We start from the raw sequence: 19,323 nt of genomic DNA on the forward strand, positions 1-19,323 counted from the left end.
CGACAGTTGAAGAGAGTCGTAATGCTTAACAGGTAGACATCTATCCAGACCATCAGACAGTAATTCCAAACTGTATCAGGTTCCACTGCAAGTAATATGACAGGCGGGAGGTGAGAAAACTTGGATTTCACGGTCGAGCTCCTGCTCATAAGCCACACATAACGCCGGTAAATGGCAAACGACGTCTCGCTTGGTGTAAGGAGCGTAAACATTTGACGATTGAACAGTGGAAAAACGTTGTGTTGAGTGACAAATCACGATACACAATGAGGCGACCTAATGGCAGGGTGTGGGTATGCCGAATGCCCGGTGAACGTCATCTGCCAGCGTGTGTAGTAGCATCAATAAATTTCGGAGGCGGTGGTGTTATGGTGTGGTCGTGTTTTTTATGGAGGGGGCTTGAACACCGTGTTATTTTGCGTGGCACTATCACAGCACAGGCCTACACTGATGTTTTATGCTCTTTCTTGCTTCCCACTGTTGAAGAGAATTCGTGGATGGCGATTGTATCTTTCAACACGATCGAGCACCTGTTCGTAATGCACGGCCGGTGGCGCAGTGTCACTTGATTGTGGGGAAGAAACCGAGTTTGAGACTTAATAGCGGCGTTTTTTTGTCTTGAGAGTTTTATACACAGGGTGGCGGTTGGCAAAAGTCAGCGCCAACTGCAAGAAACTCCAGAGGACAATGGCTTACCAGCTCTCATTGGCGGCTACGCTAGTTTTTCGCTGCTCGTGACTCACCAAAGCTTTCATTCTTCGCTCCTCTGAAGTCAGCTGTCTCTTGAACCGCTTGCTGCTTCTCACTATTAATACGCAGTTTGAACTTCTTTCTAGAACCTTTTACAGAGCCAAACTGAGTATTGCATGAAGTTGTTAATTTAATAGCTACTGCTTTCCTTTCTTGAGAAATGACTGCTCAGAGCAAGATTACCTCTTATTGTAGTATCAAGAATTCTGCCATAGCATTTATACACGGATCATGTGTATAGTTCACGGAGTGATTTCTGGTCTCTTCTAGATTTTCACAATTTTCTTTTTACGTTATTCTTCACAATCGGCTCCATCATTGCCAAAACCACCAGCACCACCACCGCCACCGTCGTCATCACCATCATTACTACCACCACAACCATTTGCCAGCCACTGTTGGGCTATATAAATCCAAGTGTCCCTATATATTTCCGAATTTAACTTTTCAGTGTTCTGTCATCCCTTTCTTTCCATGGCTCTGGAGACCTAGCACAGAAACAGGAAACGACGACGACGACGACGACGACGATGATGATGATGATGATGATGATCATGATGATGATGGTGGTTCAAATGGCTCTAAGCACTATGGGACGTCTGAGGTCATCTGTTCCCTAGACTTCAACCTAACTAACTTAAGGACATAACACATATCCATTCCCGAGGCAGGATTCGAACCTGCGACTGTAGCAGCAGCGTGGTTCCGGACGGAAGGGTCTAGAACCGCTCGGCCGGTGATGATGATGATGATGGTTTGGTTTGTGGGGCGCTCAACTGTGCATTTATCAGCACCCGTACAAATTCCCAAACTTTGCTCAGTCCAGTCTCGGCACTTTCATGAATGATGATGAAATTATGAGGACAACACAAAAATCCAGTCATCTCGAGGCAGGTGAAAATCCGCGACCCTGCCGGGAATCGAACCCGGGACCCTGGGTCGGGAAGCTAGAACGCGACTGCGAGACCACGAGCTGACCTCCGCTTTCAGACTAACGATAAAGGTATCTATTGTTCAGGTGTTCATGGACATTAATATCAGAGTGGTACGGTGCACCTTGATGTTGAAACACGCCTATCATGAACAACTGGAAGTACTATTTTTCTAATGTTGACCAATGTTGCACGGAAACTGGATTGAAGACTGTAAGTTGATCTTGTACAGAAAAAGCTTACAAACTGATAGAAAATTATTACTGCTGGTAAGAGAAGAGGGTGGCATGCGGTTAACACTATTGTAACCGTTGAAAACTAAAGTACTGATTTGATAATCCACTGACAGATGTGAACTCTCTATCCAGAGTCTTTTAGGCTCGTTCCATGCATGCATTGGTTAATATTGGGATGTGACTGATGCTTCATCGGTACTCCCCACGTGGAATTCTCTGAAATTTGCATTTCAAGTTGAAGCTGTTGGACGCTTATTGGTGAATTTTCTTTCACAAGGTCCAACCCCATCTCCTACAGAGCCTACATTGTAGACAAGTCATTGTTGAGAACCTTGGCTAACTTTCTGTTGTTTGAGCAACCAGATTCCATCCACGATAACGAATTTCTTACACGTATGGTTACAACTGTGGCGAAAATTCTCTCTCTCCGTTAATTCAGCTTTCAGAGGGTTATCTTCTGTTGCAACATACGTTACATGCGTGACTGAGTTCCTGTGATGGGTGATGTTCCATCTTCATCAAATAGTCATGAAGCACAAACAGTGGTACTCTTTGCGATGGGCACAGTACAGATGTTTGTGAGTTCTCTTAACTAGGACCACAAACTACGACGCAGCAGACAGTTCTCTGCTATAAAACACAAAGACATTAGCAGCATGTGACTAAAAAATTAACTTCTAATGTCATCAGTCCCCTAAAACTTACAACTACTTAAACCTAACTAACCTAAGTACATCACACACATCCATGCCCGAGGCAGGATTCGAACCTGCGACCGTAGCGGTCGCGCGGTGCCAGACTGTAGCGCCTAGAACCGCTCGGCCACAGAACCCGGCTGTGACTCTCACATTAATCGTGTAATACCCCAGGTAGTCTGAAATGTTCATTTCCCGCTATTGGTTTGTTATCACAAAACACTGTCTCAGACTATCTACCGACAGCAGAATTTTTATCCTAAAGATTTCGGACACGCTGTACTGATTCCTGCAACATGTTGGGCAATCTCGTGACATTTAACGTAGCAACTTGTCTGGAACTGGGGCCGCATATAAACTTCTGTCGCTCTCTGCTGTGTGGTTACCTCTGAAAGGCTGTTCAGTTGACGAAGTGGGAATTCCCACCAGGTAGCGGACTCGGTAAGGGATCCCAGGGTGTACACCTGCTTTTAGGATGCAACTGTGTGTAGGAAACACAGCATAGCGTAAAATATCGATTCCAGCGACATCAGAATGGAACAAAAGCTGCAGCTGCTCTGGTTTCATAATTATACTTTCTCAAATTTTTTTTACAGTAATTTGATGTGAAGCAGGTACAGTGGGTGCTGTTCAGTGACTATACCGCTTTCTATTCTCTCCATCCGTACTGATCTCTCCAATTCTACCTCAATAATTTCACTTACTGGTATAAACTGTGGTACCTCCTAGGTAGCTTGCAAGAGCACAGGCAATGGTTATGCGAAAATGCACCGGGGCTTTCCGTCCGCAAGACCTCTACCTCACACATGACAAGCATCCAGTTTACGCAACTAAAATACCTTGGAGCAACAGCAGACCTGAAGCTAACCTAGCAACCATTGAAAATCCCGATATAAAGAAAAACTACAAAAACTTCTAATCATATAAACATGGGAATTAAATCTCAGCTGTGCAAATGTTACACAGACCTCGATTTACCCTTACCCACCTGTATCCTCCACCAGACGATAAATTTCACATCCCTCAGACACCTAAAATACGCCTGTCGATATCCTGCAACACTGAATCGCAAGACTCCGCGCTATCTTTCACAAGAATAAGTTAAACACCCCGTCCAAGTCAATCAAGGAATGACTCCGTTTGTGTAAATCCTCAATTTTAATCCACTGTACAATGCCACATAAATCGTAGGTAATAAGACGGCACTGAAGGTAAAAATATGTCTGCCATGAATCGAGGCAGTACAGGGTGGTCCATTGATCGTGACCGGGCCAAATATCTCACGAAACAAGCATCCAACGAAAAAATTACAAAGAATGAAACTTGTCTAACTTGAAGGGGGAAACCAGATGGCGCTATGGTCAGCCCGCTAGATAGCGCTGCCATAGGGCAAACGGATATCAACCGCGTTTTTCAAATAGGAACCCTCGTTTTTATTATATATTCGTGTAGTACATAAAGAAATATGAATGTTTTAGTTGGACCACTTTTTTCGCTCTGTGATAGATGGCGCTGTAATAATTACAAATGTACAAGTACGTGGTTTCACGTAACATTCCGCCAGTTCGGACGGTATTTGCTTCGTGATACATTACCCGTGTTAAAATGGACCGTTTACCATTTGCGGAAAAGGTCGATATCGTGTTGATGTATGGCTGTTGTGATCAAAATGCCCAACGGGCGGGTACTATGTATGCTGCTCGGTATCCTGGACGACCTCATCCAAGTGTCCGGACCGTTCGCCGGATAGTTGCGTTATTTAAGGAAACAGGAAGCGTTCAGCAACATGTGAAACGTCAACCACGACCTGCAACAAATGATGATGCCCAAGTAGGTGTTTCAGCTGCTGTCGCGGCTAATCCGCACATTAGTAGCAGACAAATTGCGTGAGAATCGGGATTTCAAAAACGTCGGTGTTGAGAATGCTACATCAACATCGATTGTACCCGTACCATATTTCTATGCACCAGGAATTGCATGGCGACGACTTTGAACGTCGTGCACAGTTCTGCCACTGGGCACAAGAGAAATTACGGGACGATGACAGATTTTTTGCACGCGCTCTATTTAGCGACGAAGCGTCATCGACCAACAACGGTAACGTACACCGGCATAATATGCGCTATTGGGCAACGGAAATTCCACGATGGCTGCGACAAGTGGAACATCAGCGACCTTGGCGGTTAATGTATGGTGCGGCATTATGGGAGGAAGGGTAATTGGCCCCGATTTTATCGATAGGAATCTAAATGGTGCAATGTATGCTGATTTCCTACGTAATGTTCTACCGATGTTACAACAACATGTTACTACTGCATGACAGAATGGCGATGTACTTCCAACATGATGGATGTCCGGCACATAGGTCGCGTGCGGTTGAAGCGGTATTGAATAGCATATTTCATGACAGGTGGATTGGTCGTCGAAGCAACATACCACGGCCCGCACGTTCACCGTATCTGACGTCCCCGGATTTCTTTCTGTGGGTAAAGTTGAAGGATATTTGCTATCGTGATCCACCGACAACGCCTGACAACATGCGTCAGCGCATCGTCAATGCATGTGCGAATATTACGGAAGGCGAACTACTCGCTGTTGAGAGGAATGTCGTTACACGTATTGCAAAATGCATTGAGGTTGACGGACATCATTTTGAGCATTTATTGCATTAATGTGGTATTTACAGGTAATCTTGCTGTAACAGCATGCGTTCTCAGAAATGATAAGTTCATAAAGGTACATGTATCACATTGGAACAACCGAACTAAAATGTTCAAACGTACCTACGTTCTGTATTTTAATTTAAAAAACCTACCTGTTACCAACTGTTCGTCTAAAATTGTGAGCTATATGTTTGTGACTTACAGCGCCATCTATCACAAAGCGAAAAAAGTGGTTTAACTAAAACATTCATATTTCTTTACGTACTACACGAATATGTAATAAAAATGGGGGTTCCTATTTAAAAAAATCGCAGTTGATATCCGTTTGACCTATGGCAGCGGCATCTAGCGAGCCAACCATAGCGCCATCTTGTTTCCCCCTTCAAGCTAGACAAGTTTCGTTCTTTGTAGTTTTTTCGTTTGATGCTTATTTCGTGAGATATTTGTCTTGCTCACGATCAATGGACCACCCTATATATGTGGCATAGTAATAAAAGCATGTATGGATGGGTGGATGGATGGATGGATGGATGGATGGATGGATGAACCCACAGTAGGCCTATCTAGGTAACCATCCGTATGCATTTGAGATATTTCGTAACACTATAACTAAATGCAAGAAAGTGATTTTTATAGAGCAAGAATATGCACTGTCCAGTCAGATTAATGTGACCATCTGTCAAAAGTCTGAGTCACCACCTTTTGCAGCATAGAGCACTGCGTGACGTTCGGGAAGAGGGTCGGTGAGGGTCTGGAACGCACTTTAAAGCCTGCGCAGTCATGCCGACTCGAACGCTGTGGCCAGCTGAGCTCGGTTTCTCGGTTGAGGATCCGTGGCACGAACGGCTCAAATGAGATGGTCCCACACATTCACCATTGGATTTAAATCCGGGGAGTTTCGTGGCCAGGAAATACTGTAAATTGATCTTGGTGCTCGTCGAACCACGCACATACATTGCGAGATGTGTAACATGTTGCATTGTCCTACTGGTAGATGCCATTGTGCAGAGGGAAAACAAACCACATGTAGGGGTGTTGTGTACATAGTTCCGCATAGTCAGCGTGTACACAACTTTCCCAATAGAGCGCGCACTGCTAAGCACAACAGCGCAGGCGCAGCACTCGTCCGTCTCTGCACTACGAGATGGCGCTGTCTTAGAGACGGACCAAATTCTGCTTCCGCCGATACGCGTATTAATATGTAACGCAGCCAGTGAGATTGCTGCAAACGTAGAACCTTTTCTCCTCGTGGATCACACTCGCGCAGTGATACCTGAATGCGCGAGGTATTATAATGAGTGTACAGAACTCCGATTAGTCAGTCTGCATTAGTCTGCATTTGTCTGCCCCAGTCTGTACCAGTCTATAGTCAAGTTTCAGTCTGTGCCTAATAAGATTACCATATTACTGTACATAGCCATGAAGATAAATGAATAGACACTTTTGTCAAGTATCAGAGATATGTGAGAATAAGATTAACGTACCAAAACCAAAGGAACTTCAGACTGTCAATTGTAAACAGCATCCAGAATCAAGTTACGTAATGTCTATGCTTTTTATAATTTTAATTAATGTGTGTGAAAATTAATCAAGTTCTGTTTAAAGTTGGTCACCGTCAATCTGCTACTCTAAGCGTGCAAGTGGCATTTCTATCGTCTGACCTAACGGCAGAAGATAAAAACGCCACGATAAGATCACGAAACATATTGTTGACGCTCGCCTACTTCGTTAGAGCGACAAGTCAAATAATCTGATGGTGTGTGTACCGAAGGTCTTACAGTACGCACACCACAAGGGGTGGACTTGGTGAAGGACAGATGCACATTTGTGCTGATCCATTGTGTCTTCCAGAATGACGAAATCTCGAGAGTAATGGCTAAAAAACATTCTCCAGACCATAACGCTCCCTCCTCCAGCCTGTACTCTTCTGATAACCCAACAGCCGACTATCTGATGGTGCATATACGTGGTTAATGTAAATAGCCCACGTGTCATCACTCAGAGGACTTTTAGCTGCAGTACTGGCGTGCAGATCCACCCTTCATCGCTGATTAACAGCGATCAGCGTGAGTGCATGAACCAGGCGCACACTGTGGAGGCCCATAGACAGCAGCGTTCACTGACTGCACGTAGACGAGACACTGTTGGTAGCCCCTTTGTTTATTTGGTCAGTAGCTGCTGAATAGTTGCATGTCTATTTTCCCATACAGATCTCCACAGCTATCGTTCGCCCCTGTCACCTATAGCCTGTGGTGCACCACAGTTGCATCGATGCTGGTTTTGGATAGCGCCATTTTGCCATTTTAGCCATGACAGCACATGAACAGCTTACAAATTTTGCTGTTTCGTAAAACTTTCACACTTCGCCCAAAAATCAATAATGGTCCCCTTTTGGATGTCAGATAAATTACTCCGACTACGACACTGTTTTCCATGTTCCCCGACATACTTGATATACTACCACTACTAGTGCTGCCACCTACTGTGTGTGTGTGTGTGTGTGTGTGTGTATTACACCGGATACCTAGAAACGACAGAGAGGCTTCGTCCCACTGTAGCCCTCAGTGGTTCACAACCCCACAACAGTCCACAGCAGTCCAACTGCTCCTGGGCCACCCCATATCAAACCCAGGGTTACTGTGTGGTTCAGCCCCCAGTGGACCCACCCAGGAATGTCTCATACCAGACGACTGTAACCCCAAATATTTGCGTGGTAGAATAATTATGGTGTATATCTATGTGGAAATGGTGTTCGCGCAGCAGTCGCCCACACAGTGTAACGGAGGCGGAAGAAGGGGAACCAACCCTCATTCGCCGAGGTAGATGGAAAACAGCCTTAAAAACCATCCACAGGTTGGCCGGCACCCCAGACCTCGACACTAATGCGCTGGCTGGATTTGTGCTGGGGACTGGCACACCTTCCCACCCGGGAAGCAGCGCGTTAGACCGCGTGGCTAGCCAGGGGGCTGTCTAATGTGCCCATTGTACATTGATGTCGAACATACGTGGTGGACACATTATTACGACTTGACCGTATATGTGGTATACTTCGTGTTTCACAATAGGTTTTACAGGCTTCTATGGGTGGTAGAGGGGACTTAATTGATTTTGTTTTGATAAGGAACCCAGGAAATGTACCATTTGGATATAAAGTAAGTTTTAAGACCAGATCACTTTCAAGTCTCCCACTTCACAGTACATACACAAACTGAGAAGAGGGCGCCATCATCAGTCTGAAGTGCAATTTTGACATGACATACCATTTTCGTCTGACTACAATAACGGCTGCGAGAAACTAGTATGTACACAACTATGGGGGTTGACTATGATGCTTTACAGACGCCTCACACTCTCGCCTTTGAAGAGGATGTCCTTCGACATGCAGACGACAACCTGCTGACAAGTACTCATAATGTTCCCCATGCGACGTGCACCAGAGAGGTCAGGGCTCATTGTCTCCAATGTGTGCATACCGTGAAGCAGAAGATTTGAAAGTGTTTGGATCCTGAAGCTTATTTTACATCCAAACGGTCCATTCCCGGACAGTGGTTCCACATCAAAACTTCGTCTACTAAGTCCCCTCTACAACTAGAAGCTTGTAATAGGAATTTTGAAACACCGTTAAATGCAAATGCCTTTTACATAGTGATAGCACTGGTTCCCGTGAAATCACTGAAGCAAAATCACTGAAGCCAAGCGCTGTTGGGCTTGGGCAGCACTTGGATGGATGACTGTCTGGGTGTAGCGAGTGCTGTTGGCGAGTGGGGTGCACTCAGCCCCTGTGAGACTAATTGAGGAACTACTTGACAGAAGTGGCAGCTCTGCACATGAAAACTCAGAATGGCTGGAAGTGTGGTGTGGTGATCGCATGTCCCTCCATATCTGCAATGCAGTGACCCCTATCAGCTGAAGACGCATATCGTATGTCGGTCAGTAATTTTGAACCCTGTATAATCGCAGGCAGCACATCTAGGAACCAGTGGCATATGTCACGGAGAACCAGATCAGACTACTTTGGTGTAGCCAACATACTGCAGGCTGATACACAGTTAAGATGACACTTTCCATTTAGAATTACATTAGTCTGAGATTTCTGTAAGGTATTCAGGGTCTGTTGCTGCAGTTTATTTTGTTATATAAATAATGTAGTTTTTTACTCTTTTTCTAATTTACAGGAACGCTTTTGCTTCTAAACAGCCAATTAGGTGGGTGATGGTAAGTAAATAGATAAATAAATACATTATTTTCGATCTTGAGAACATTGGTCTGGTACTGCACTTCTACCACCCCATCCCACTATCATTTCACAAACGATCTGTTCTTTCCCAGGCTACTTTAAACTTCCATCCCCTCCATGTTACCCATGATATCAATCACGAAATCCGCCCTTTTCCAAAATCAAGGCTCTGACCACCCTTTCATTTTGTAATTTTTTTGGGTGACCTGTCCCATTACCCTTCCACATAGTGACTGCAGAACCTTATTCATATTGCTTCCTCTCCAAACCCACCTGCATCCAAATCCCTCAACTAGAAAGCATTTCCAGGAGCCCACCGAAATGCCACCACTACAAATTTCAAACCCACACACACCACATCACGAAGTTGAAGGCCATCTTTCTCTGTTCAAACCACTGTACACTTCTTACATGTTTTAACTGTTTTAATAAAAGTGTGAAGAATGGCAACATGTCCGATAACAACGGGCCTTCCCCAACTGGGGAAATGTAAGCAACAGACAGATACTATAAAAAAGAAAGGTGCTGCTCGACTCACCGGTGTAGTACTGCCTTAGAGAGGGTACCATCTCAGGCTCACAGGTGGCACCAGCTGTCCTGTTGACGGACATCGCCGACACTCTCACAGGTGGCAGCACCAGAGGTGAGTCGCCGGTTGTCGCGTTGTACTCAAACCCCTCCATCTTTCCAGAGACTCCACCTGCTACAGAAGAATGTCAGTCATAAGTCTGTTCTTGGACGGCTGAGCAAGTCAATATCTTGCTATAATTACTCTTCAGTTCTATTTTAGCACAACACTGGATGGTATCATATCACGTAGAGGGTGTAATGAGGCCATGGCTATGTAAACAGCGTTCCTTGTAACGAATACAAAATGTAGGTTTGTTGGACACCCAACGTAGTGTTACAAGAAAAAAATACTTTACCTTAAAGTGCGTAATTTTGAAATGAAATAATTGAGTGAAATCACACAGGTCCAATACCAGTATGAGTTGAAAAGCAATGCCTCGGAATTTTTTATGTGAGAACTCTTAAAGCTTTTTAAATAAAACATAACTAATATTAACATATATTTGCAACCATCTGTCGTCGCAGGGCTTCGAATGGTAGTGTGTAACTAGATGAAGGGTAATGTAACGATGTCGGGTCATGAGAAACAGCGTGCTGTAATTGAGTTTCGAATTCGAAGAGGTTGCCCACATATGGGTCAACTTCTGCTTCAGAATGACAATGCCATACTACACACGAGCAGTGCGAAATCTGCAACAGTCCGACGCCTTGGGGTCACTGTCATCGACCATCCTCCATACAGTCCCGACTTGGCCCATCCGATTTTTATCTGTTTCCAAAACTTAAAAAAACACTTTCGAGAACATGTATTTGACAATGATAAAGTGCTGCTAACAAAGAAGACGTTGTGGCTCCATCAACAAAGTCAAACGTTCCACAGTGACGGTATCATGAAGCTGGTATCTTGGTGAGAGAACTGTATTCATCGCCAGGGTGGCTTTGTTGAGAAATAAATGTGCAGAAGTGAAGAGTAAAGATGCAGAATATTAATAACTTCTGTTTTACTTAAAAAGCTTTAAGAGTTTCCACAAAAAAATTCGAAGGCTTTTCAGCACACCCTCGTAAACAGCTCACCAATGTCATGAATTAAGACAACGGTGGATGGCCACATGACCTCCTCATACCAGTTCCACAGAAGGCACAGAGCTTGCTGTATTTTCTTGTATGACCTTATACGAGGGCACTCGGTAAGTAATGCAACATATTTTTTCTCGGCTAGTTTCGGTTGAAAAAACGTAGAATTTCTTATTGGACATCATGGAATATTCCCGCTTCATCCACTACAGTTTCATTAAGTTCCGATTGGTGGTGGTGAGATACACAGCCTTCAAAATTGTGTTTGTAATGGAGGTGCATTACAGTCAGAGCGCTACCACTGAGTTTCTGTTTACCGAAAACCAGAGCATCACAGATATTCATAGGAGCTTGCAGAATGTCTAAGGAGTCCTAGCAATGACAAAAGCGGGGTGAGCCGATGGAGGATGCGACTGTCATCATGGCAAGAAGGTCGCACAAACTTGTCCCATCTCATCCCCGCAGAACAGCCGCATACACCTATGACTCCTGCAATGCTGACACGTGCGGACACTCTCATTCGAGGTGATCGACAGATAACAATCTCACACCTCACTGTACAACTGGATGTCTCTGTTGGCAGCGCTGACAAACTCGTCCACCAGTGGGGGTATGCAAACGCGCGTGCCCGATGGAATCCTGGCCAACTAATAGAGGACCACAAAGAGCAACAAAGGACCATCTGTGCGGAACTGCTAGGACGCTGATCGCGCCATTTGTTTGTCGAACATCGTCATAACTGATGAAACACCGGTTCATTACTTCGAACTGGAAACTACACCATCTCTCCTTCAAAGAAAAAGTTTAAAGCCGCAACCTTAGGCGGTAAGGTCATGGCGACGGTCTTCAGCGACTTTGGAGGGGTTATTCTGTTTGATGCCCTCCCTCACAGTGAAACGATCAACTCTGAAGCGTATTTAGCTACCTTCTGGAAACTGAAGGAACAACTTCAGCGTTCTCGTCGTTGCAAAAATTAGAACTAACTCCTCTATGACAACGCAAGGTGTCACACAGCTCTGTGCACCTGCTCACAAAATCATCATTGGACTGCTCTGTGCACCCGCTCACAAAACAACATTGGACTGCTGTTCCTCGCTCAACCTACACCGCAGATATCGCACCTTCCGACGTCCATCTGTTTGGCTCACAAAACATCATTGGACTGCTGTTCCTCGTCCAACCTACACCATGGATACCGCACCTTCCGACGTCCATCTGTTTGGCTCACAAAACATCATTGGACTGCTGTTCCTCGTCCAACCTACACAACGGATATCGCACCTTCCGGCGTCCATCTGTTTGGCTAACAAAACATCATTGCTGTTTCTTGTCCAACCTACACCTCAAATACCGCACCTTCTGACGTCCAGCTGTTTGGCTCACAAAACATCATTGGTCTGCTGTTCCTCACCCAACCTACATCGCAGATGCCGCACCTACCGACGTCCATCTGTTTGGCCCTCGAAAGGGGCACTCTGCTGGAAACAGAACGTGGATGGATTGGTGGAGTAAGACGGTGGCCCCGACGTCGACCAGCAGAGTGGTATCATAAGAGCATATAGACCAACCCAGAGATGTGACTTAAGGCCATTGCAATGATCGGAGATTATGAAACTTCCTGGCAGATTAAAACTGTGTGCCGGACCGAGACTCGAACTCGGGACCTTTGCCTTTCGCGGGCAAGTGCTCTACCAACGGAGCTACCCAAGCACGACTCACGCCCCGTCCTCACAGCTTTACTTCTGCCAGCACCTCGTCTCCTACCTTCCAAACTTTACAGAAGCTTTCCTGCGTACCTTGCAGAACTAGCACTCCTGAAAGAAAGGATATTGCTGAGACATGGCTTAGCCACAGCCTGGGGGATGTTTCCACAATGAGATTATCACTCTGCAGCGAAGTGAGCGCTGATATGAAACTTCCTGGCAGATTATGTTGGAAAATATGGTTTTGTAGCCAAACGAGTGTGGAGTAATATGGTCTATTGGATTACTGAAATAAACCAATCTGCTTCCAGAAAAAACTGTGATGCATCGCTTACTAACGACACTCATATGTATCTATATTACTTAACCACGAAAGGGTCATCCAGTCCTAGTTGAAGATTGCCTGTCTCACGGCTTCTAGGGGAAAGAAAATTTGGCTTCCAGTATTTCATATAATTAGTGAGGTAATGAAAAATTTAAATTACTGTCTTAATCTGCTTGTATGTTGTATGTTAACTGGGACCTAGAAACGACGGAGAGGCTCTGTCCCCACTGCAGCCGCAAGGGTCCACAACCACACGACTACTACCGCAGTCCACCCCTCCACCGCCCCACACCGAACCCAGGGTTATTGGGCGGTTCGCTGGACACCCACCCCCTCCCCCCGCAGGGAACGTCTCACATCGGACAAGTGTAGCCCCTATGTTTGCATGGTAGAGTAATGGTGGTGTACGCGTACGTGGAGAACCTGTTTGCGCAAGAATCGCCAACATAGTGTACTTGAGGCAGAATAAGGGGAACCACACCGGATTCGCCGAGGCAGATGTAAAACCACCTAAAAACCATACACAGACTGGCCGGCTCACAGGACCTCGAGACAAGTCCGCCGGGCGGATTCGTGCTGGGGACCAGGCGCTCCTTCTCGCTCCGGAAAGCCGTGCGTTAGACCGCTCGGCTAACCGGGCGGGCCCCATAATCTGCTTACTAAGAGGTACTACCTTCCTTTAAAGGTTTAACACAGAACGTCAAGTCTTAAATTGAGAAACTGTGCATGTCTTGAGGCAGTTTAACTCCTAGCGCGCAAATTACCTAGACTATATAGTATTTGAAACGAGAGCACTTAGCGACTTCCAACAGACTTTGCACATCATCTCAAACCATTTCGAAACTGACACGCCACCTCGTCCTCCTCCGCCTCCGCCTCCGCCTCCTCCTCCTCCGCCACTCATACAGAAAATAATAAAAGGAAAAAGCCGGCCGGTGTGGCCCAGCGGTTCTAGGCGCTTCAGTCTTGAACCGCGCGACCGCTACGGCCGCAGGTTCGAATCCTGCCTCGGGCATGGATGTGTGTGATGTCCTTAGATTACTTAGGTTTAAGTAGTTCTAAGTTCTAGTGGACTGATGACCTCGGATGTTAAGTCCCATAGTGCTCAGAGCCAATGAAAGGAAAACAACTTTATTGCTCACCACATTTTCGCTATTGATCCAGTAAAATTTCAGCGTCAGGCGGGACATTTCAGTTTATTACTTGCTTACTAACGAATATTTTTAAAGCATATTTTTCAGATACTATCCACGTATTCCACTGAATGTACCTGAAAAACTGTATCATTGTACGACATATACTTCAGGAGGTACGTCGTCATAAATATTGAAATGCGTGAAAAACTAGCCTTTCTTAAAATGGAGCGATTCGACTATTTATAGAATCTGGGGTGAGGGGTTAGTGGTCCTGACTACAATGAAACATACATTTAAGCTTTCCAGCTACCGCCCTTATTACACATTATTGTATGAAATCGGGACTAGTTTGGTTTTTCTGATCTTCAGGAAGTATGTGCCTATGATTTTGACGTTACTTACTCGAAAGGAGAAGTGATAGGGGAAGGAGGACGAAGAGTTGAAGTAAATCGAGAGTCCATACTTTTGTTCCGTCGTCCCCCTTCCTTCACCAACCGACTTCTGTTAGTCAGTGACGTAATCACAGAAGCGGTGTGCTGACACACGCAAAAATCGATGGTATTTAAAAGGTCGATAAGTGTCCGACTTCTGTCGTCTGCAGTCTCTTTGAATCCTAACCTACATTTACATCCCAATTAGTTTGTTTCCATGAAACATAACATGTACTTCAAATATTTCTGACTGCAATGAGTTAATGCCCTTATAAATCTGAGGCGTCTATTACCAATCGTTCTATACGTTTGAAAGCGTAGGTAAAACTGAATGAAACAAAATTTACGTCTTTAGATCACTGTTTTGGACTTAAGCAAATTTTTGCTGCTATTAGATGGAATACAGAAATACAGAAAACTAACAGTGACATAGACTGTACTGAGGCTGCTCCATTAGTATACCTCATTATACCTTAATTGCGGCTATCTGCACATGACTGACTGCATCATTTTGACTACATCGCCTACAAGAGTAAGTATGCTGTTACAGACTTTTGAAGCTCACTTACTGTTTCAGTTTTGTAAGTTTCCAGGCCGTTTGACGATCTCATACACTGGAGCACCAAAGAAACTGGTGTAGGCATGCGTATCAAAATACCGAGAGATGTAAACAGGCAGATGACGGCGCTGTGGTCGGCAACCCCTATATGAGATAACAAGTGTTTGGCTTACTGCTGCTACAATGGCAGGTTATCAAGATTTAAATGAGTCTGAACGTGTGTTATTGCCGGCGCAAGAGCGACGGGAGACAGCATCTCCGAGGTAGCAATAAAGTGGGAATTTTCCCTTACAACCACTCCACGAGTGTACCATCAGTATCAGGAATCCGGTAAAACATCAAATCTCCGTCATCACTGCGGCCGACAAAATATCGTGCAAGAACGGGACCGATGACGACTGAAGACAATCGTTCAACGTGACAGAAGGGCAATCCTTCCCCCAATTGTTGCTGACTTCAATGCTGGACGGTCAGTAAGTGTCAACTTGTGAACCACTCAACGAAACGTCATCAATATGGGCTTTCGGAGCCGAAGGCCCACTCGAGTATCCTTGATGGATGCGCGAGACAAAGCTTTACGCCTCGCCTGGGCCCTTCAACACCGACATTGGACTGTTCACTGGAAACATGTTGCCTGGTCGGACGAGTCTCGATTCAAATTTTATCGAGCGGATGGGCGTGTACGGGTATGGAGACAACCTCATGAACCCATGGACCCTGCATTCAGCAGGGGACTCTTCAGGCTGGAGAAGGCTCTGTAAGTGTGTGGGGCGTGAGCAGTTAGAGTTGTATGGGACACCTGATACGTGCAGATACGACTCTGACAGGTGACATTTACGTATGCATCCTGTCCAATCACCTGCATCCATTCACGTCCATTGTGCATTCCGACGGACTTGGGCAAGTCCAGCAGGACAATGCTACACCCCACTCGTCCATAATTGCTACAGAGTGGCCCCAGGAACACTGTCCCGAGTTTAAACAGTTCTGCTGGCCACCAAACTTCCCAGACACGAACATTACTGAGCATATCTGTGATGCATTGCAACGTGCGGTACAGAAGAGATCTACACCCCATCGCACTCTTAAGGATTTATGGACAGCCCTGCAGGATTCATGGAGTCCGTTCCCTGCAGCACTACCTCAGACATTAGTCGAGTCCATGCCATGTCGTGTTTCGGCATTTCTGCGTGCTTGCGGGGAATCTACACGATATCAGGCAGGTGTACCACTTTCTTTGGCTCTCCAGTGTATTTCCTTTATTGGCTCATGAACATTTCTGAGCTGTGGTGTCGTAATTATTTGGCATCAGAGATTTTTGGACAGCATTTCCGGGCAACGTACTGCACGTATCAACGTGTTCCTCATATAACCGTGTGCCTATGTGAGATGTGTTCTCCCGATCAGCTACTTCCGCTGATCATGAAATTGAAATCTATGATTCATATTGAATTCACTACGTCTTGAACTAGTAAAAGATCCCTACGATGATCTTATCTGCCGTCAGCTTACATAGACAAACACAACATTGTAATTTTCACTCGAGTTAGCCATTGCTCTTTGAAACTCCGTTCACTCGCTGAAAAGAAAATTCACAGGGTGTGCCAAAATCATCTTTAGAACTTCACGTTTATTTCAGAAATGGCGATGGTATAAAGGGGCAGGAGGTTCACAACCCATTGAGACTTGAGAGAGAGAGAGAGAGAGAGAGAGAGACGGACGAAAACTGACACCCAGATCCAGCGCAACTTTTAACCACCAGCATCCACGAAGCATAGGTTGCTACATAAGAGACTGAAGCTTCATGCCTGCAAGATGCAGCATCATCCTGAGGACAGGCCAAAAGCCAGAGCATTTGCAATTGAGAATCTGAGTCGGACTTTCTGAGAAGGTGACGTTCACGGACGATGCTTGCTTTCATGTGTCCGGTAAGCTAAACCGAACAGTGTGAGGGTACAGGATTTTGCCAATCCCCAATTTAGCGCCGAAATTGTGCGCTACAGTTGACATATAATTTAAGTAATCGATCCGGGGTTCGATTCCGGGCGGGGTCGGGGATTTTCTCTGCCTCGTGATGACTGGGTGTTGTGTGATGTCCTTAGGTTAGTTAGGTTTAAGTGGTTCTAAGTTCTAGGGGACTGGTGACCATAGATGTAAAGTCCCATAGTGCTCAGAGCCATTTGAACCATTTTAAGTAATCGAATGTAGATTATGGAAGCGAAGTCGATCTCAAAAACCTTCTGATTCTGACCTACCTTTTGGTCGCATACCACGGAAAGGACTGCAGCGCTTCGTCGAAGCTCAGTTTACTGCAGGCCCGTGGTGTACTTTAAAAGTTTTAGTACTACCAGTGGATGCAGAGCAATTTGTGACGTATTGCTAAGCCGTTGTGTAAGGGCTCTCATGGATATCTCGCCGTGAAGGAAGTTCCTCGTTGCTGGGCGGCGGCATTTGGTGGCTCGCCAAAAGTGGAGTGCGATCAATGCTAAGCCCCTTTACTTGGTGTCACATTGGGAAGGCGTTATGTGCTGACACTAAGTTATTGCTGTGGTTGAACGGAATTCACCTTTACTTCTGCACGGTGTGGGTGACCATCTACAAGTCTGTCTACACACACACACACACACACACACACACACACACACACACACACACACACACACACACACACACACACAACCTTTGACATGAATTATTAATGTCAGACATAGCCATAACAGTTTAGAAAGCGTCATTTTTGCGTAAATGTTTTGCCTACAATAAGTCGTATATAGATGCAGGTGGCAAACTGATACGAAAAACAGTCACTGTAAAAACGTAATACAGCAAGAAAACCACACCACGTGGTAAGAAGATATGAATAAACAGTTTTATGTGCTCTTCAAAAACCTGTAATTACCATTTAGAAACTATATTTATATATTTTTAAACAGTAAATAACATTCCTCACGTTTAACAGCCATAATAATAAAAATCCCACTGATGATGCTGCAGCTGCAGTGAAACAGGTCAGTGACAAAAAACAAAATTGTATTTTGCTAAAGGCGAATTCCACTCAAAAACACACAATTGACGTACACTACTCGCCATTAAAATTGCTACACCACGAAGATGATGTGCTGCAGACGCGAAATTTAACCGACAGGAAGAAGATGCTGTGATACGCAAATGATTAGCTTTTCAGAGCATTCATTCACACAAGGTTGGCGCCGGTGGCGACAGCTACAACGTGCTGACATCAGGAAAGTTTCCAACCGATTTCTCATACACAAACAGCAGTTGACCGGCGTTGCCTGGTGAAACGTTGTTGTGATGCCTCGTGTAAGGACGCGAAATGCGTACCATCACGTTTCCGACTTTGATAAAGGTCGGATTGTAGCCTATCACGATTGCGGTTTATCGTATCGCCACATTGCTGCTCGCGTTGGTCGAGATCCAATGACTGTTAGCAGAATACGGAATCGGTGGGTTAAGGACGGTAATACGGAACGCCGTGCTGGATCGCAACGGCCTCGTATCACTGGCAGTCGAGATGACAGGCATCGTATCCCCATGGCTGCAATGGATCGTGCAGCCACGTCTCGATCCCTGAGTCAACAGATGGGGACGTTTGCAAGACAACAACCATCTGCACGAACAGTTCCACGACGTTTGCAGCAGCATGGACTATCAGCTCGGAGGCCGTGGCTGCGGTTAGCTTTGACGCTGCATCACAGACAGGAACGCCTGCGATGGTGTACTCAACGACGGACCTGGGTGCACGAATGGCAAAACGTCATTTTTTCGGATGAATCCAGGTTCTGTTTACAGCATCATGATGGTCACATCCGTGTTTGGCGACATCGCGGTGAACGCACATTGGAAGCGCGTATTCGTCATTGCCATACTGGCGTATGACCCGGCGTGGTGGTATGGGGAGCCATTGGTTACACGTCTCGGTCCTCTCTTGTTCACAATGACGGCACTTTGAACAGTGGACGTTACATTTCAGATGTGTTACGACCCGTGGCTC

General features: G+C 45.5%; 1 protein-coding gene across 2 annotated transcripts in view; it reads right to left on the reverse strand.

Annotated features, from left to right (window-relative positions):
• LOC126425132 (organic solute transporter alpha-like protein) overlaps positions 1 to 19,323 on the reverse strand; it is a 329,608-nt gene that overhangs the window by 167,444 nt on the left and 142,841 nt on the right. For both annotated transcript variants that reach the window (XR_007576266.1, XM_050088074.1), the window contains exon 2: positions 10,052 to 10,216. Coding sequence is in view for 1 of the 2 variants with exons in the window: in XM_050088074.1 (XP_049944031.1) it covers positions 10,052 to 10,196 (145 nt within the window). In the remaining variant the exon portion in view is untranslated. The remainder of the gene's footprint in view (positions 1 to 10,051; positions 10,217 to 19,323) is intronic.

This window comes from Schistocerca serialis, chromosome 10, assembly GCF_023864345.2.
Source record: "Schistocerca serialis cubense isolate TAMUIC-IGC-003099 chromosome 10, iqSchSeri2.2, whole genome shotgun sequence".
NCBI lineage: Eukaryota > Metazoa > Arthropoda > Insecta > Orthoptera > Acrididae > Schistocerca > Schistocerca serialis.